The 15,825-nt window shown below is 41.1% G+C and overlaps 1 protein-coding gene across 3 annotated transcripts in view; it reads left to right on the plus strand.

Annotated features, from left to right (window-relative positions):
* COL19A1 (collagen type XIX alpha 1 chain) overlaps positions 1 to 15,825 on the plus strand; it is a 323,634-nt gene that overhangs the window by 78,593 nt on the left and 229,216 nt on the right. For all 3 annotated transcript variants that reach the window (XM_042848857.2, XM_008178207.4, XM_042848856.2), the window contains exon 11: positions 7,049 to 7,093. In XM_042848857.2, coding sequence (XP_042704791.2) covers positions 7,049 to 7,093 — 45 coding nt within the window. The remainder of the gene's footprint in view (positions 1 to 7,048; positions 7,094 to 15,825) is intronic.

Genomic DNA, 15,825 nt, shown 5'->3' on the forward strand with positions numbered 1-15,825 from the left:
ACTAAAATTTCATACAACATTGATTTGTTTATACTTCTTATATACTATACACTGAAATGTAAATACAATATTTATATTCCAATTGATTTATTTTATAATTATCTGGTAAAAATGAGAAGGTAAGCAATTTTTCAGTCATAGTGTCCTGTGACACATTTTTGTGTGTGTTTTTATTTCTGATTTTGTAAGCAAGTAGTTTTTAAGTGAGGTAAAACTTGGGGGTACGCAAGATAAATCAGTAGTCTGGAAAGGTTGAGAGCCACTGTCATCGATCAGTCAAATAGGATTTATTTCCTAGCACATGCTCATTGCATATGTGTGCCATATTTTTAAATAAATATGTGTAAAATGTAGGGCTGTCAAGCGAGTAAAAAAATTAATCGTGATTAATTGCACTGATAAACAATAATAGAATACCATGTATTTAAATATTTTTGGATGTTATCTACATTTTCAAATAGATTGATTTAAATTACAATACAGAATTCAAAGGTACAGTGCTCATTTTATATTTATTTTTGATTACAAATATTTGCACTGTAAAAAACAAAAGAAATAGTATATTTCAATTCACCTAATACAAGTACTGCAGTTCAATCTCTTTATCATGAAAGTTGAACTTACAAATGTAGAATTATGTACAAAAAATAACTGCATTCAAAATTAAAACAATATAAAACTGTAGAACCTACAAGTCCACTCAGTCCTACTTCAGCCAATCACTCAGACAAACATGTTTTGGTTACAATTTGCAGGAGATAATGCTGCCCATTTCTTGTTTACAATGTCACCTGAAAGTGAGAACAGGTGTTCACATGGCATTGTTGTAGCCGGCATCACAAGATACTTACGTGCCAGATGCACATATGTCTCTTCATGCTTCAACCACCATTCCAGAAGATATGTATCCATGCTGATGATGGGTTCTGCCTGCCCGGCCGCTGCTCACTCCTCACCTCCCACCACCACCTGCCCGCCACTCTCCTCCTCACCATCTGCCCGCTGCTTGCCTCCCTGCTAGTCTCCTCGCTGTCCGTCCGGCGTGCCCCCTCCACCAACTCAACCACTGCTCTCCTCTTCACCATCCACCCACCTGCCTGCCTCCTCACCCCCCTCCCGCCTGCCGTTCGGCTCCTCACCCCGCTCGTCCACCCACCTCCAGTCTCACTTTTCCCCCTTGCCTCCTCACCTGATTATTGGGACAAATGGCGTACCGATCATACATCGGTCGGGACGTGGGACAAAGGGCTAAATATCGGGACAGTCCCGATTTGTTCGAAGTGCAGGGCCCCCCAAAGCACAGGGCCTGGGGAGGTTGCCCCAATTTGACCTACCCAAGGGATGGCTCAAGCTGGGGCCAGTGTAAGGACAGGACTGGTTCAGCCCCCAGTTTAGGCTAGTTATCTCCTGAGGGTGTTCTGACTTGTATGGAAAGTTGCAAGAGCACAGAATCACCAGAGATGTATGATTGCCTTCTGCTCTGGGGCTGCTGTGGAGGGAGAACAGAGCAAGAGGAGCTGGTTCTGTGCCTGGCAGGAATCCCTGTGGCATTGGGGGTATTCTCGGGGAGGGGCTTAGGCCTGCCATATTGTCCTTTTGTGCCAGCCTAGTTTGCTCAAAGGTGCTGTAGGGCAAAACTGAATTGGACCCATAAAGCTTGATTTTTTTCAGAGATGCTGAATATTGACAGTTCCCCCTGACCTTAGTGCGCTTTGAAAATACGTGTGTGTTCTGTGGTCTGTAACTGAAGTGTGAACATGAATCAAAAATGTCAACATTTAAAGCAGGCTCCATGAAATGACGACTCTACAGGATTCACAGTATGAGTGTTAGTAAGTATTTGCTGAATGTGTGTGGTTTTTTTAAATCAAATTAATAGTTTATAAGGTGATTCTAACCATTAATGTTGGAGTTTGCTTAGAGAAACAACAAAGCGTTCCAGTAAGATAAGGAAAATGTGATAGTGATTTTTATACAATCTGATTTTTTTATTTATTAAAAAAAGTCATAACCCCTGTAGTGGTTTTAGGCTTGTTCTGTACATGTTTTGAAGCAGCATTAGTATGACCCTGTGGTGGTCCATTTTTGATCATTACGCTCCATTTATTTACCACAAAAAATAGGTGTTCCCATTTTCAAAAAGGCAGGGCCTTTGAGTGGATCCAAAGGCCTGGCAACTCAAGGTAAATGAAAGGCACAAATCCATAAATTTTCAAAACAGTGAGTAGGTTTTAATTGCATTATGTTCATTGATATTAAAAGGAATTGAATGGCTAATGTTTCTGATGTATCCAATACATCCTGTAAGTAGTATCCCAAGTCATAAATAATAGGACTCTTTTTGCTTTTATATTGATGATGGGATACATCCAGACATCGTGGATTTCATAAACTTTGTCTGTGAAACCTCAATTACCCTTTTAAATGGTTTTTAAAGTAATTAATATTTTTTCTTTCCCATCCCTGAAGGGAATCTCATTAATTTCTAATATGTTTGATATTATATACCACATTAACTTCTAAAATGTTGTAAATTCTCAATGATTCCAAATTATTTGTTTAGGTTTCTCCTTACTTTTTAAAATATGTTTAGGTAATCTAGTGCTTAATTAATTTTTGGTACCATTTTGAGTAATCTTACATTAGTACTAGTTAATACTTTAAAATCAGGTACATGTTAAAATAATGGACTATGATCAATGATAAAATATCATTTAACCAGATTTCTAAAAATATTTCATTTGACCTGTTCCTTTTATGGAGAGAAACTTTTATGTTTTCTGGTTTGTACTGATGCAACTGTGTGTAGATAGAAAATTGTTATCTAGGATTATTACTAGTCTGTCAAAAGTATCTGAATTCCTAGTTTTCCGCAAATCTACATATGTGAATTATTTTTAATAACTTATCAGAATTTTTCCATTGCATTTACATCTGTTTTGACCAAGAAGAACCAAATGAATGATCCAGAGACTGGAAAACATGCCACAAATGGAGTTTATAAAAACCCCATTTTACCAGGGTTGAGTTATAAGACTGCTGTAGACCACAAGAGCTTTGTATTTATTTATTTAATTTCTTGTGTTCTATGGATGAGTCAATTGTTTTTGTCTCTTTGGCCATAGTATTAGGGCGTGGTGAGAGTTTCTTCCTCTTCCTTTGTCCTTTTTGTATATTTTGTATGACTTGGAGGTAGAAAAGTGAGAGTTCCAAGGTTTGTGTTACTTAGTGGATGTGGATGGAAAATAGTGAATCGAGTGCAGTGGGAGTTACTTGGGATCAAAGTCTATAGTTTTGCTGGTGAAAAGCCCATAAAGATTTATGGGGGCAATGGAGGAGATTTTCTGGCTGAATTCTCTGAGCTAGTGTCAAAGCTTCTGTAGGGAATGCTAATTAATTAATGTTCTTGTGTATTTCAAAGTGCAAGTAGGCTTCAGCCTGAATGGCTCAGCACGTGATTTGCCAGGAGCAAAGAACACTCTTTGTGTCTATATCAGGGGTTGGCAACGTTTGGCACGCGGCTCGCCAGGGTAAGTACCCAGGCGGGCCGGCCAGTTTATTTACCTGCTGACGTGGCAGGTTCGGCCGATCGCGGCCCCCACTGGCCGCGGTTCGTCGTCCCGGGTCAATGGGGGCGGTGGGAAGCCGCGGCCAGCACACCCCTCACCCGCGCCGCCTCCATTGGCTTGGGACGGCGAACCGCAGCGAGTGGGGCCGCGATCAGCCGAATCTGCCACGTCAGCAGGTAAATAAACTGGCCCAGCCCTCCAGGGTGCTTACCCTGGCGAGCCACTTGCCAAATGTTGCAGACCCCTGGTCTATATCTTACGCATTTTTATTCTTTATAATTGTGGATGCTGTTAGTCATATAAATGTCCAATCCTTCACTGAATTTGGATAAGTTCCTGATCTTAATAACAGAAGGAACTCACTGTCACAAGATGTATTGTGTGGTTTTTTAAAAAGTTTTTAATGTAATAATTTTAAAATTTTATTGTCATTAACTTCATGTAATATTTCCATATACTTCATTATGAAAGTCCACTTTACCATCTCTAGCCTTTTATTACTGTATAACTAATAAGTAAATTAGAACTATATAGTCCTAATCTTGTCACATATGGAAGTCTTTCTATACCTCTGACCATTTCCATCACTTGTCTGAATCTCTTCTGTTTGTGCTATATGCTTTTAGTGGTGAAGTGACGAGAAATAAATGCAGTATTCAAAGTTAGACCAATACCATTAATTTATATAATGGCTTAGCCCTTCCTTACTACACACTGTTTAATTACCTATGCACATTGAACAGATATTTTCATTGAATTGTCCAACTGTATACACTGGAAGCATTTTCATTTTCTCCATTGTGGAGACAAAAATTAGAGGTTGACCATATAAGGAGCTTTACTTTTTTGTGTTCATGCTTATTGAAGGGATTCATTTAACGATAATGAATTCTTAACATTTCTTTTGGTTATGCTTTTCCTTGGAAAGCCATGTGTTAAGTGCAGTGTTGAATTGTCCCTCACTTTGAAAAGCTCCCCAACAAAGATCAGTATTTTTTTTTAATCAATCATAGTCTTCCTGGCAAGATTCAAGACGGAGTCTTCTGTGAAACACAGCATGAATACCTTTTGAAATTAGAACTTAATTCTGATACCACTTTCGCTGATGTAATACCACTGATTTCAGTGGAATTATTCCTGAGTTACATTACTGAAAGATCAATCAAGCTATGTTTACACTACCGCAGCATCGATACTCCAGCGATCGATGCACCAGGGGTCCATGTAGTGGGTCTAGTGAAAACCCACTAAATCGACGGCAGAGCACTCTCCGGTACTCCACCAGGAACAAGAGGAGTAAGGTAAGTTGACGGGAGAGTGTCTCCCGTCAACGTGGACAGTGAAGACACTGGGATAAGTCGACCTAAGCTACATTGACTCCAGCTACGTCAGGCCAGCAGTTCACCGTCCCAAGCCAATGGGGGCTGCGGAAGCGGCGCAGGCAGAGGGATGTGCTAGCCGCCGCTTCCCGCCACCCCCATTGGCCTGGAGCGGCGAACTGCGGCCAGTGGGAGCCGCGATCGGCCAAACCTGCGGACGCAGCAGGTAAACCAACTGGCCCAGCACGCCAGGGGGCTTACCCTGGCGGGCCGCATGCCAAAGGTTGCCGATCCCTGAGCTACGTTACTCCCATAGCTGGAGTTGCGTAACTTAGGTTGACTTACCGCACTAGTGTAGACATAGCCTCAGAATATGCCCCTAACTCTCTAATCATGGCTCTTGCCCAGAAGTTATAAAGCAATGGTACAGCATTCAGGAAGGACTAGAATATTACCTTTTGAACATATAACTAGATTAATATTGCCAACCTCAAGAGATCAGACCCCCAAAAATCATGATTTAAAAAAATATATTGTTGGGATTATATTTTTTATTTGTCTTTTGACATTTTTTAACTCTCCCCAGCTCTTCCGTGTGTTTGTTTTGTGTGTGTGTGTGACCATTAGTGTTGCCCACTCTCCCAAATGAATTACTTAGAGATTTTTGCACATCTGCCCAGTCCCTGCCCAGCAGTTAATTCTGCTCTGCTGTTAGAAATGATTTTCCTAATAAATTTATTAAGGCTTACTATGACTCAGCTTCCACACAAGTATTCCTTTATTAGTCCAATGGCCAACTGGTGTTGGTGATATACAAAATACCAATACTAGCATATATATACTTATACTCCTAGCAACAATACAGTTATAAGCATTGGCCAAAATATTTACAACAGGATCAGGCGCAGGAGATATCTTCCCATCATGGCATGACTCCAGAGAGAGAAGGAAAAGAACCGACAAAGAAATTCCAAACAAACCTTGCTTTTCATACATTATAATATACCAGTGATTCCATTGCTGTTATTGGACCTTAGCCAAAGCTAGATGAGAGATTGTTGGGGCTGAACCCTGCCCCCTGGCCTGGTTAAGACAAGATTCATGGCTGGGCCCCTTTCTTTTCAGGGTTTCCTCCTTATCTTATTTTGCTGAATTTTTCCCTAGCTATTGAACTAAGTATTTCTTTTGAAACAAACGAATAATTGTTTACTTCACCTATTATCCAACTAACCATGTTTTTCTTTATTTTTATTACTCCAGCCCAAACCTTAAATAAGATAAGAATGGTATTTCAAGAGTCACTACAAGTTTAACATGAAACAACTCTTCTTTCTCATGAACACATTCCTTTTGGTCACGTGCCTTGGGCCTGTCACTCAGGCTAACATCGAAACCCAGTTTAAAACCATAGTTCACTCAGCTGTAATGTGGGTCTATATTCCTTACCTCTGCTTCTCATGGGGTTTTTCACTCCCCTCTCTGAGGCCAGGGGGCAGCAACAGTGGAGTCAACTCTCCCCCTTCCCAGGCTGGAGGGCAGCTATGGAGGCTCTTCACCCCTCCCCATTTCCCTTCCCAGGCTGGGTGCTGCAGGGAGTAGTGGAGGGGAGCAGATGTGCTGTTCTGTCCCAGTTGCTCACAAGAGAGGGGAGAAGAGAGACTGGACCCGCTCTGAGCTGCTGGGCTCTCTGCTTCCTCCTTCCCTCCTGTGAAAACAACGAACAGAGGAGACTCTTCTGGCTTTTGGCAGGGCTGAACTTTGTGAGGGAGCTGGAGCTTCCTTATGTCATCACACAATGGGCTCCAGAAACCTCTGAAATCCTGTCACTCACAGTAAAATGAAGAGAATTCGCAGTACTCCTTGATGCACTGCAACTAGTCATTATTCACGATTTTCTGAGTGAAATATAGTTTGAACAAAGCAACAAAAATTAGCAGTATGTTTATAGCTATACAGCATATACCCAGGATGTTGCTGTAAAAATACATATAATATACAAAATGATTAAAGAGTCAAATATCTATCCATAATCACTTGTAAAACTATTGGGACTTGCTTAGTTTGAAAATATTGCTGGGAATAAGTAGTCTTTGATTTTTCTTGTGGTTTGCTCATGTGCGTGAGAGCCAAATAATGAAGGTTATGTACATTTTGTTTCAGGGGGAAGATGGCTTAGTAGGTGTTCCTGGCCTTCCTGGTTCCAAGGTAAAGGCATTTTAGTTTTATTTTATATATTTGCATTTCTGAAGCTTCCTTCTTTTTCCCAGCTGTTCACTATCTATAGAAATTGGTCAGTATTTTAAATTACATGTGGGGTGTAAGATTCATTTCATATGCCAGTGGAACTCTATCACTGGGCCTCTGGCACCAGAAATGACACGAGAAATGCCTGCGCAGGCACAGCCACCTGCATATGTCATTCTGCATTAGGAGCTTGGAATCAGTTGGCTAGGCCTCAAAATTGGGCTATGCCAGCCCAGCTTGGAGATGTGCTTATTCAGAAATTCAAAACTACCCTTTCCTGGTGAAATCCCAGGAAGGAGGAGGATGACAGTGCGGTCACTTGCTGACTTCCCAGTCAAATTTTCTCTTTGGTGCAACATTCTCCTATTTATTCCTGCCCTCAGAGAGTTCACATGGTATTGAATCTCCCTCAGGAAGACTGGATGCACTTCAGCACCTAGAATCCAGAATGGGTGCCTAATAAATTAATTTATTTTGGGAGTTTGATGGTGACATATCTTCAGAACACTGGCAGGGGTCACTACAAAGCAATACAAGGCATTCCTTACACCCTTTGGGCTGATTGTGCTGCCTTGACCACCACCTCAGTGCATTCTGTCCTAAAAGTTTGGATGAAGCTATGTTGCTTGTTGAACTCTCATTATACTGTTTGGCTGGTGTTACATATTGGCAGTTTGGGTAATATATTGCAAGCTCTGATTAGATCAAATTATCCATAAAATGTAATCTTAAAAGACTTGTTAACAATAATACTCAAGTTTTAAAGAACAAACTTTTCTTCAGTTTTTGGACAGGAAAGTCTAAAATTCATGCACATGATATTGTTCTATGTTTGAGATTTGTATTTCCATGTATTCAACAGTTAAACTTCATTCATTTAGATGTTTTATGTCACTTACATAAAACTTTTATTGTTAACCTCCTTCATAAGTGAGTGATAAATGAAGCATTATTTTATAGGCAGTAGATCTTGGGACAGGCAATAGACCTCAATCTGAACATATACATGCAAGCATAGTGGCAATAAACACTCAAGAAACATATTCTGATACAGTATATTATTTAAAAAAAAAGAACTTTGCTACAAACATACCTTCATTCTTTTTATATTCATGAGAAAGCATAATCTTTCCAGATATTGGGTCAGGAATGTTCTAGCCTCAGCTGTCTCACACTGCTTGGAAATGTGACAAATATGTTTATTGTACTCGTGAACAGAATACCGTAACAGCACCAAAATGTTCAATTCGCAAGACATAAGATGACCCCAAAAGATGTAATTCATAAAAAGATGCATGTTTATTGTAGCAGGGCTGGTGGTACTTAAGAAGCTGTTGAGGTTGCTTGACACTTCCCACTTTGAGGGCTTGTCTACACTACCACGTGGGGTCAATGTAAGATACGCTATTCACGTAGCTGAAGTTATGTAGCTGAAGTCGACATACTTAGATCTACTTACTGCGGTAAGTTGACAGCTGATGCTCTCCCGTCAACTCCGCTTGCGCTTCTCGTTTTGGTGGAGTACTGGAATCGACGGGAGAGCGCTCAGTCGATTTATCGCATCTATACTAGACACGATAAATCAATCCCCGCTGGATCAATTGCTGCTGCCAGTCTGGCAGGTAATGTAGACAATCCCTCTGACTTTGCTTTTTAGTTGCTTATAACTTTGCCAAACTCTAAGCATTTGGGCTGAAATTTTCATCCCCGTCTGCTCAAGCTGAAAGCTTTTGGAAAACTTCATCCAAAATGGTTCAGCAGTTTCCAAGAACAAAGCTAGGGGAAAACATTGTTTTACCCATATTAAAAAATTCTGGTGACCTTTTCTTTAAAAAGTTAAAGCACCCCCATATCTTGTAGCAGAGACTTGAAATTTGGCAAGAGGGTGGACATGTCTGCCCAAATTTGGCCAAGTTATAAGCTTTAGAAAAATCACTGTGTGCACACTCTCAGTAGATACTACTTCAGTTCTTAGCAGCTAGAAACGTGGACGATTCTATCCTCATTGAGCATGCTCAGGCCTCTTACAGCTCCTGGTATTGATCAGGCTGTGCATGTGTTACCCCCACAGTGTGACTGCACGAGCTCCATCCCCCTCGTGGTTCTTTTGTGTTACAAAGCAACTGAGCATGCAGTAGTATATGCCTATGCAATCTTAATTTGGGCCCTTTGTTTGTATACATTATGCTATCCTTAATTTAGAAGTTGAAAGGTGTGTCATGAATGAGGCAGGAGACTGCAGGAACAGAAAGGATAGTCTCATGGTTAGGACAATATTCAATTGCCTTAGAGCAGGGGTGGGCAAACTTTTTGGGCTGAGGGCCACATCTAGGAGGGCAAATTGTATGCAGGGCCAGGGCAGGGGGTTGGGGTGCGGGAGAGAGTGCAGGGTGTGGGAGGGGGTGTGGTGTGCAGGAAGGGGCTCTGGGCAAGGGATTGGGGCAGAGGAGGGATGCAGGGTGTATGAGAGGGCTCAGGGAAGGGGGCTGGGGTGCAGGAGGTGTTATTTAAACTTTCCACAGATGGTCAGTAGTTGTGTATTCCTCATTGTTTGAGTGCCTGACTTGAGACCCTGGGATAATTTGCAGATTGGCTGAGCACTTAAGACTGCAACTGAAATTAATGGGAGCTTTGCTTCAAACATATAAAGTACGATATAATGCTAAATACTCTGAAAAATCAGGCCCTAGTTGTCTCACCTTGGGCACCCAAAATTAGTGGAAACTTTTGACCTTACTCTCTCTGTGTCTCAACTGTCCAACTGTAAATTGGGGATAATGCAACCTTCTCATGCCATGGGGGTATTGTGATGATAATTTGTGTGTGAAGCACTATTATGATTTGAAAACTGAGTTTGATAACTGTGCAGCGAATAAGACATAGAGCCACTACTGAATAGTGATGATAAAATAAAATATTGAATAACTGCTCACTGAGTGGGCACTGTACTTCCTGTGCATTGAATGAGACAAGACATTTTATCCTGTGGATAAAAATAGTATGTGATTATATAATTAAAGGTATATGCTAAATTAAGGCTAAACTAAGATTTCCTAAGTGCTTGACTTTGCAACCTTAATTCTCTTAATGTAGCTTTTTGTGTGCAATATGCATATATTTAGCAGTATCTTTTACTGATAGATATGGACTAAACCAGTTCAGAAATGGCTTCTTCCAGTCCTGTGGTAGGTGCGCTTCTGTGTAGGCTACCATTTTGGAACATGTGCTTTAGGGGTAAACTAAACTGGTTTGGTTAAACCAGTGCAACTTTGTATGTGGGCTCGTTTATATCTGTTTATCTTCCACTTGCAATAAGCCAGACTTAAATGGATATCAGAGTGTGCATATAGAAAATTGCATAGGTTTTACTAAAATGATATAAAATCACTCCTTTAGTTATTTCCGTTCAACTCTGTGTGTAGACCAGGCTTTAAAAACTAGAAATAGCAAATTATTCCACTAACATAGCACTATTAAAACTCCCATTGAAAGAACAGGGCTACATATTTAAAGGAGTCTGAGTGTGGAAGGAGAGGAGAGAGTCTTTTAGATATCCTGCAAATGTTCATTTGCATGAACATCTCTAAATTTACTGTTGCTAAGAAAAACACATTGTGGGCAATTAATAATCACAGTGGGGAATAAATGCATGATGAACCCAGAACTGTTAGGTGGTTTACTTCCACTTGTCATCTAGTCTTATTGTCTGACCACATATTTCATGATACTCAGCTTTTTTGCCTTCAAGAAAATTGCTGTCGGATGCTTTCATGCTTGAGTAAGTTGGGTATAACTTTCCTATCCTATTTATATATATTTGATATTGAAACTGTATATTTATTCCATTTTTCTCTTACCTGCTGTCTTTGTTTACTTAACTGCTAGCTCCTCTGGATAGAGATTGTCTTCCAAATGTTTGGAAAACACATAGTGCACCAGAGATGATATTGGAAATAAATAAATAACGCTAGTAGTATCATAGATATTTAAACTACAAGTTTGATTAAAATCTAAGAGCTCAGATTCTAGCTGTAGGGAAAATTGAGAATTAGTTCAATTTCTACTGGAAGAGCAGCTCTTCCAGTAGAACACCCAGCCACACTTTGTTTGTACAGGTATCTAATTTGTTTTGGGAACTTATATGATGAATTTGATATTTTGTGACTGTGAAAACAAGAGATTTGCAATCTTACATCTGATGAAGCTAAATGGAGGAAATGCCTTTTTTTAGGAATATATCAAAGATGCATAATGGGACATATATATCAGAATTTATATCAGAGAAACAAAAATGAAGAAACATTTCTAAATTATTTTAACAAACACCACATGCATATTTTCCAGTAGAAAAGCATGGGCTGCTATCATACCCAGACTAAGTTCTGCATACTTTATTTTAGGCATACTACTAAAACTGACATCTAAGCTGTTGACTTCACCAACCACATCAGCCAAAACTGTAAGCATAATGCAGCCACCACAAACAGCTGCTGGAAAGCCCAGAACTATTTGCTGGTATATGAATCTGTGCATCTCAAAACTTTGAACTTGATTCTCAAATGTAGCTCATGATGCTGTGTCAACTGAATTATTTGGCAACATACTGTAAATAGGAAGCTTGCATGTTGTAGCCTACTGTTTCACCTACCCTCATTTAAACTTTAGGCTTCTATATAAGGGAATGGAATTCTTCAAAAGGTGAAGTTAGAGGGGGAGAGAGGATTACAAAATAAAAATGAGGAATTTTTGCAGTAAAGTGAGAGAAATACAATGTGCTGCGATTTGGGAGATTTCCATTTTCTTGATCTCCAGACCTATAGAGTTCATGTATGCCATATCAACGCTATGGACGTGGATGCTAAGAAAGGAAGATGAAATGAGAACTACCTCCTGCTAGATGGTTTTGGGGGGTGTGGAGTATGGAATGTGTGTTTGGATTAGGTAGTTTGCCTGTTCCTATACTTGAAGGAATAGAACTTTGATTGCATTTCTCATTAAATAGGGTGTATGCTGTGGGATTGTATCCCATATTGTTCATAGTAATATTCTGATATGATTATGGCATAACTATGATGTATTTTATGCAATATAAATCATGTCAGATATCCTTGAAAAGGTTATGATTCACTGAATATGATTATCATATTTGTATGCAAGTATCATTTTGGTATCTGAAGTTAGTGATATTGTCTATACATCTATTAAAATGTGTTTACACCTGGGAACACCCATTAGGCAGAATACAATCAGTCTAGATGGCTGGCTGGGAAGGGCCATTAGGGAGAATAATAGGTTTTAGAAGAATCTCCCATTGGGGAGCCTTCCTGAGGACGCTAAAAACAGGAGTTATGGCTGCTATGACCCTACAGGATCATGTGACCAAGTCACCTGGTACTGGATTCCATCTTGAAATACCAGTGTTTTTCCACTAAAAGGTATGGGAACTAAGTCTGGAGACAAAGGGTTCCTCCCATATGCAAAAGCTATTTAAAGCTGGGGAGTGACATAATCGTGGTTCTTCACTGATTCCTCACCCAAGGAAACTCCTGAAAATACCTGAGGAAGGACTGAACGGAGGGAAGGGCTGAACCCAGGCTAGAGAGATTTCTAGCCTGTGAAAGGAGTACCTGGGGTTTTAAGCTGCAAGCAAGTGCAGCTTGCTCTTTAGGAATCTCTGCAGATAGCTTAAATCATCATTTAGGGTGAGAATTTGCTACTCGTATCCAATCTCTTTCGTATATTAGATTACGGTTTTGTTTATTTGTGAGGTAATCTGCTTTGATCTGTTTGCTATCCCTTATAATCACTTAAAACCTATCTTTTGTAGTTAATAAATTTGGTTTTGTTTTGTCTAAAACCAGTGTGTGGAAATAATACTTGGGGCAGAAAGCTGTTGCATGTCTCTCTCCACATTGAGGGAGAGGGCAAATTTTGTGAGCTTATGCTATATAGTTCTCTGTGCAGTGCAAGACAGTATAATTTTGGGGAGGGGAGGTGTGCACATGGGAAGCTGGTAAGTGCCCTAGCTGAGTAGCCTTCTGATGCTGGGGCTGGTCAGAAAGCCTGTCTGCATGTTATTAGAGCTGGGAATGTCCCTATCTGTGGGCTGACAAAAGTGTGAGACCAGGAGCATGTCTGCAGCTTGTCACAACATTGCGGAGTGAGTGGGAGCCCAGGCTGGTAGGTCAGTTGGCTCAGTGGTACCCCAGTTGCAGGCGGCATCCCAGGGGGGAACCCCAGACAGTTGCGCAGCAAGCAGGGTCATATGCACAGCTTGTTGCTCTGAGACACTGGTGGTGATTTTAAATGAGTTTTAAGTGTGGTGGCTAGAGCTCAGTCAAAGTGATTGCCAGTTTTGTTATTTTCTATTTGCTTATTTCGGGCAAGGGAAGTATGGACAGAAAAACAGGAAAATGAGTGAAAGTGAACTGAGCAAGAATCTGGAGCATGGCAGATTGCAGGTAGAAGAGAGGGAGAAGGAGACAGAAGACAAATGGAATTAAAACAAATTGAGATTAATGCACAAGAATCTGCACACTGGAGAACCACAGAAGCAGAAGAGGCCAAGCATCTGCACACCAGAGAGCCCTGGAACTGCAAGACAAAGAAATGGAGGCCTGGAGGAGAGGGAAAAAGAGAGGAAGCATGAACTGGATTTGATAAAGAAGTGGAACCAGCACCCCCATAGCTCTCCAAAAATGGGAACGATTGTGTCCTGTGTACAAGACGGGGGACATTGCTGAATATTTCATCACCTTTGAGAGGCTGTGTGTACTCCATGAGATTCCTGAAAACCAAAAGATGCCCACTTTGGTTGCAAAGTTGTCTGGGAGAGCTCTGGATATATTCAATAAGATGCCAATTGGAGATGCTTCAGATTATGGTAAATTCAAGGAAATGGTTTTAAAACCATTTCAGATTACACCTGAAACATATAGAGTAAAATTTAGAAGCCTTAAGAAAGGTGCTGGAATGAGAAATGTGTGATGTGTAAACCAGATGAGAGATTTGATGGATAAGTGGGTAAGGAGAAAAGATATTACAAGCTTTGAAGAAATGTGTGATCTTGTTTCTCAGGAACATTTCCTGAATGTATGTAATGATGATGTAAAACAGTGTTTATGGGACAAAAAGGTAAAGACTGTTGATGAACATGCTACTCTAGCTGATCAATTTGAACAAACCCAAATATCTATTAGAAATAAATCACAGGCAGAGGGCTTTAAGTTTGGAGGAAAACAGGGTTCTGTTTTACTCCTGGGGAAAGGGTGGGTGGATGGGAGGCTGGATGCTCATCTCCCCAAGTCCATTCCTCTTGTCCTCGCCCCAAGTCCCCTGTAAAAACAGAAGAGCCCAGGAGGTGCTGCTATTGTAATTCCACTGAGCACCTTAGGAATAAATCCTCTGTGCTGAGTGGGAACAGGCAGCAAGCAACTCATGGGAATGCTGCTACCCAGAGCACAGAGGCACCTCAGGCAATTGCCACTTATCAGACAGTGTTTGTAAAAGTAGCCTCTGCACAGCCAGGCAGGAAACACATAAAGACTTAAGAATTAATGGCAAGGAACAACTTGGGTGGAGGGATACAGGTGCAGACATTTCTGTGGTCAGAAGAGACCTTGTTCAGGAGAAAGACATACTGCCAGAGCAGATGGCAGAGACTTTGTTGTTAGGAGGTCACAAAATCCTTGTGCCATTGGCTAAAGTGCACATAGAAACTGGGGATTTGGAAGCTGAATTAATTGTGTCTGTAGTACGCGGTAACCCAACACAATTGTTACTTGGGAATGACTTTTTCAATGTAGCTTAGGCTGTCAAGGGGTCTGTCAGCAGCAAGGAGCAATATTGTGCTGAAACCCCAAAGGGAAAGGTGAAGTCTCAGGAACTGCTGGGGGAATGGGAGAGTGTTTCTTTAATTCCTCTTCAGCAGTAGAAAACAGTCTACTACCAGGGGTGGGTGTGGTTGAGACCAGCTCCTACTGCCCGGTGGCTAAAAGCAGCTTTTCCTCAAAGGTGGAGGAGAGTGTATTGCCTGTCAGTGAGAAGACTGTCCAGGTTGCTGGCTGCCAGCAGGTTGATGTTGAGCAAAGGACCGACCTCACTCTAGAATGCATAGGAATATGTTCTAGAGGGAAGTCCAGAGGTGGGGGGTGGAATCCTAGAGACCACTGAGGTGGGTGAGGGTTCCATGAACTCTGCAGCTGAAGGCAAGCCCAGTTCAAAGAGGGAGGGCACATTGCCTACCAGTAAAAGGACTGCTCTGGCTGTTAGCTATGAGCCACAGCTAAACAGGGGATTGATCCCACTCTAGAGAGCACAGAGGTGTGTGTCTGAAAGAGGTGGTGTGCGCCTGAGAAGCTGGTAAGTGCCCTAGCTGTATAGCCTTCCCATGCAGAGGCTAGTCAGAAAGCCAGTCTGCATGTTATTACAGCTGGGTGTATCTCTGCCTGTGTGCTGGGGAAAGTGAGAGACCAGGAATGTGTCTGCAGCTTGTCACAGCATTACGGGGTGAGTGGGAGCCCAGGCTAGTGGGTCAGGGTGCTCAATGGGAGCCCATATGACATTTCACTCCATATCTTTTTGAAAATATCCTTATGATATAAATATGACATAACCGAGATGTACTTTATGCAAGATAGGTCTTGTAAGATATCATTGGAAAGGTTATAATTTACTGAATGTGATATATAATT

The sequence above is a fragment of the Chrysemys picta genome, chromosome 3 (genome assembly GCF_011386835.1).
Source record: "Chrysemys picta bellii isolate R12L10 chromosome 3, ASM1138683v2, whole genome shotgun sequence".
In the NCBI taxonomy this organism is placed as follows: Eukaryota; Metazoa; Chordata; order Testudines; family Emydidae; genus Chrysemys; species Chrysemys picta.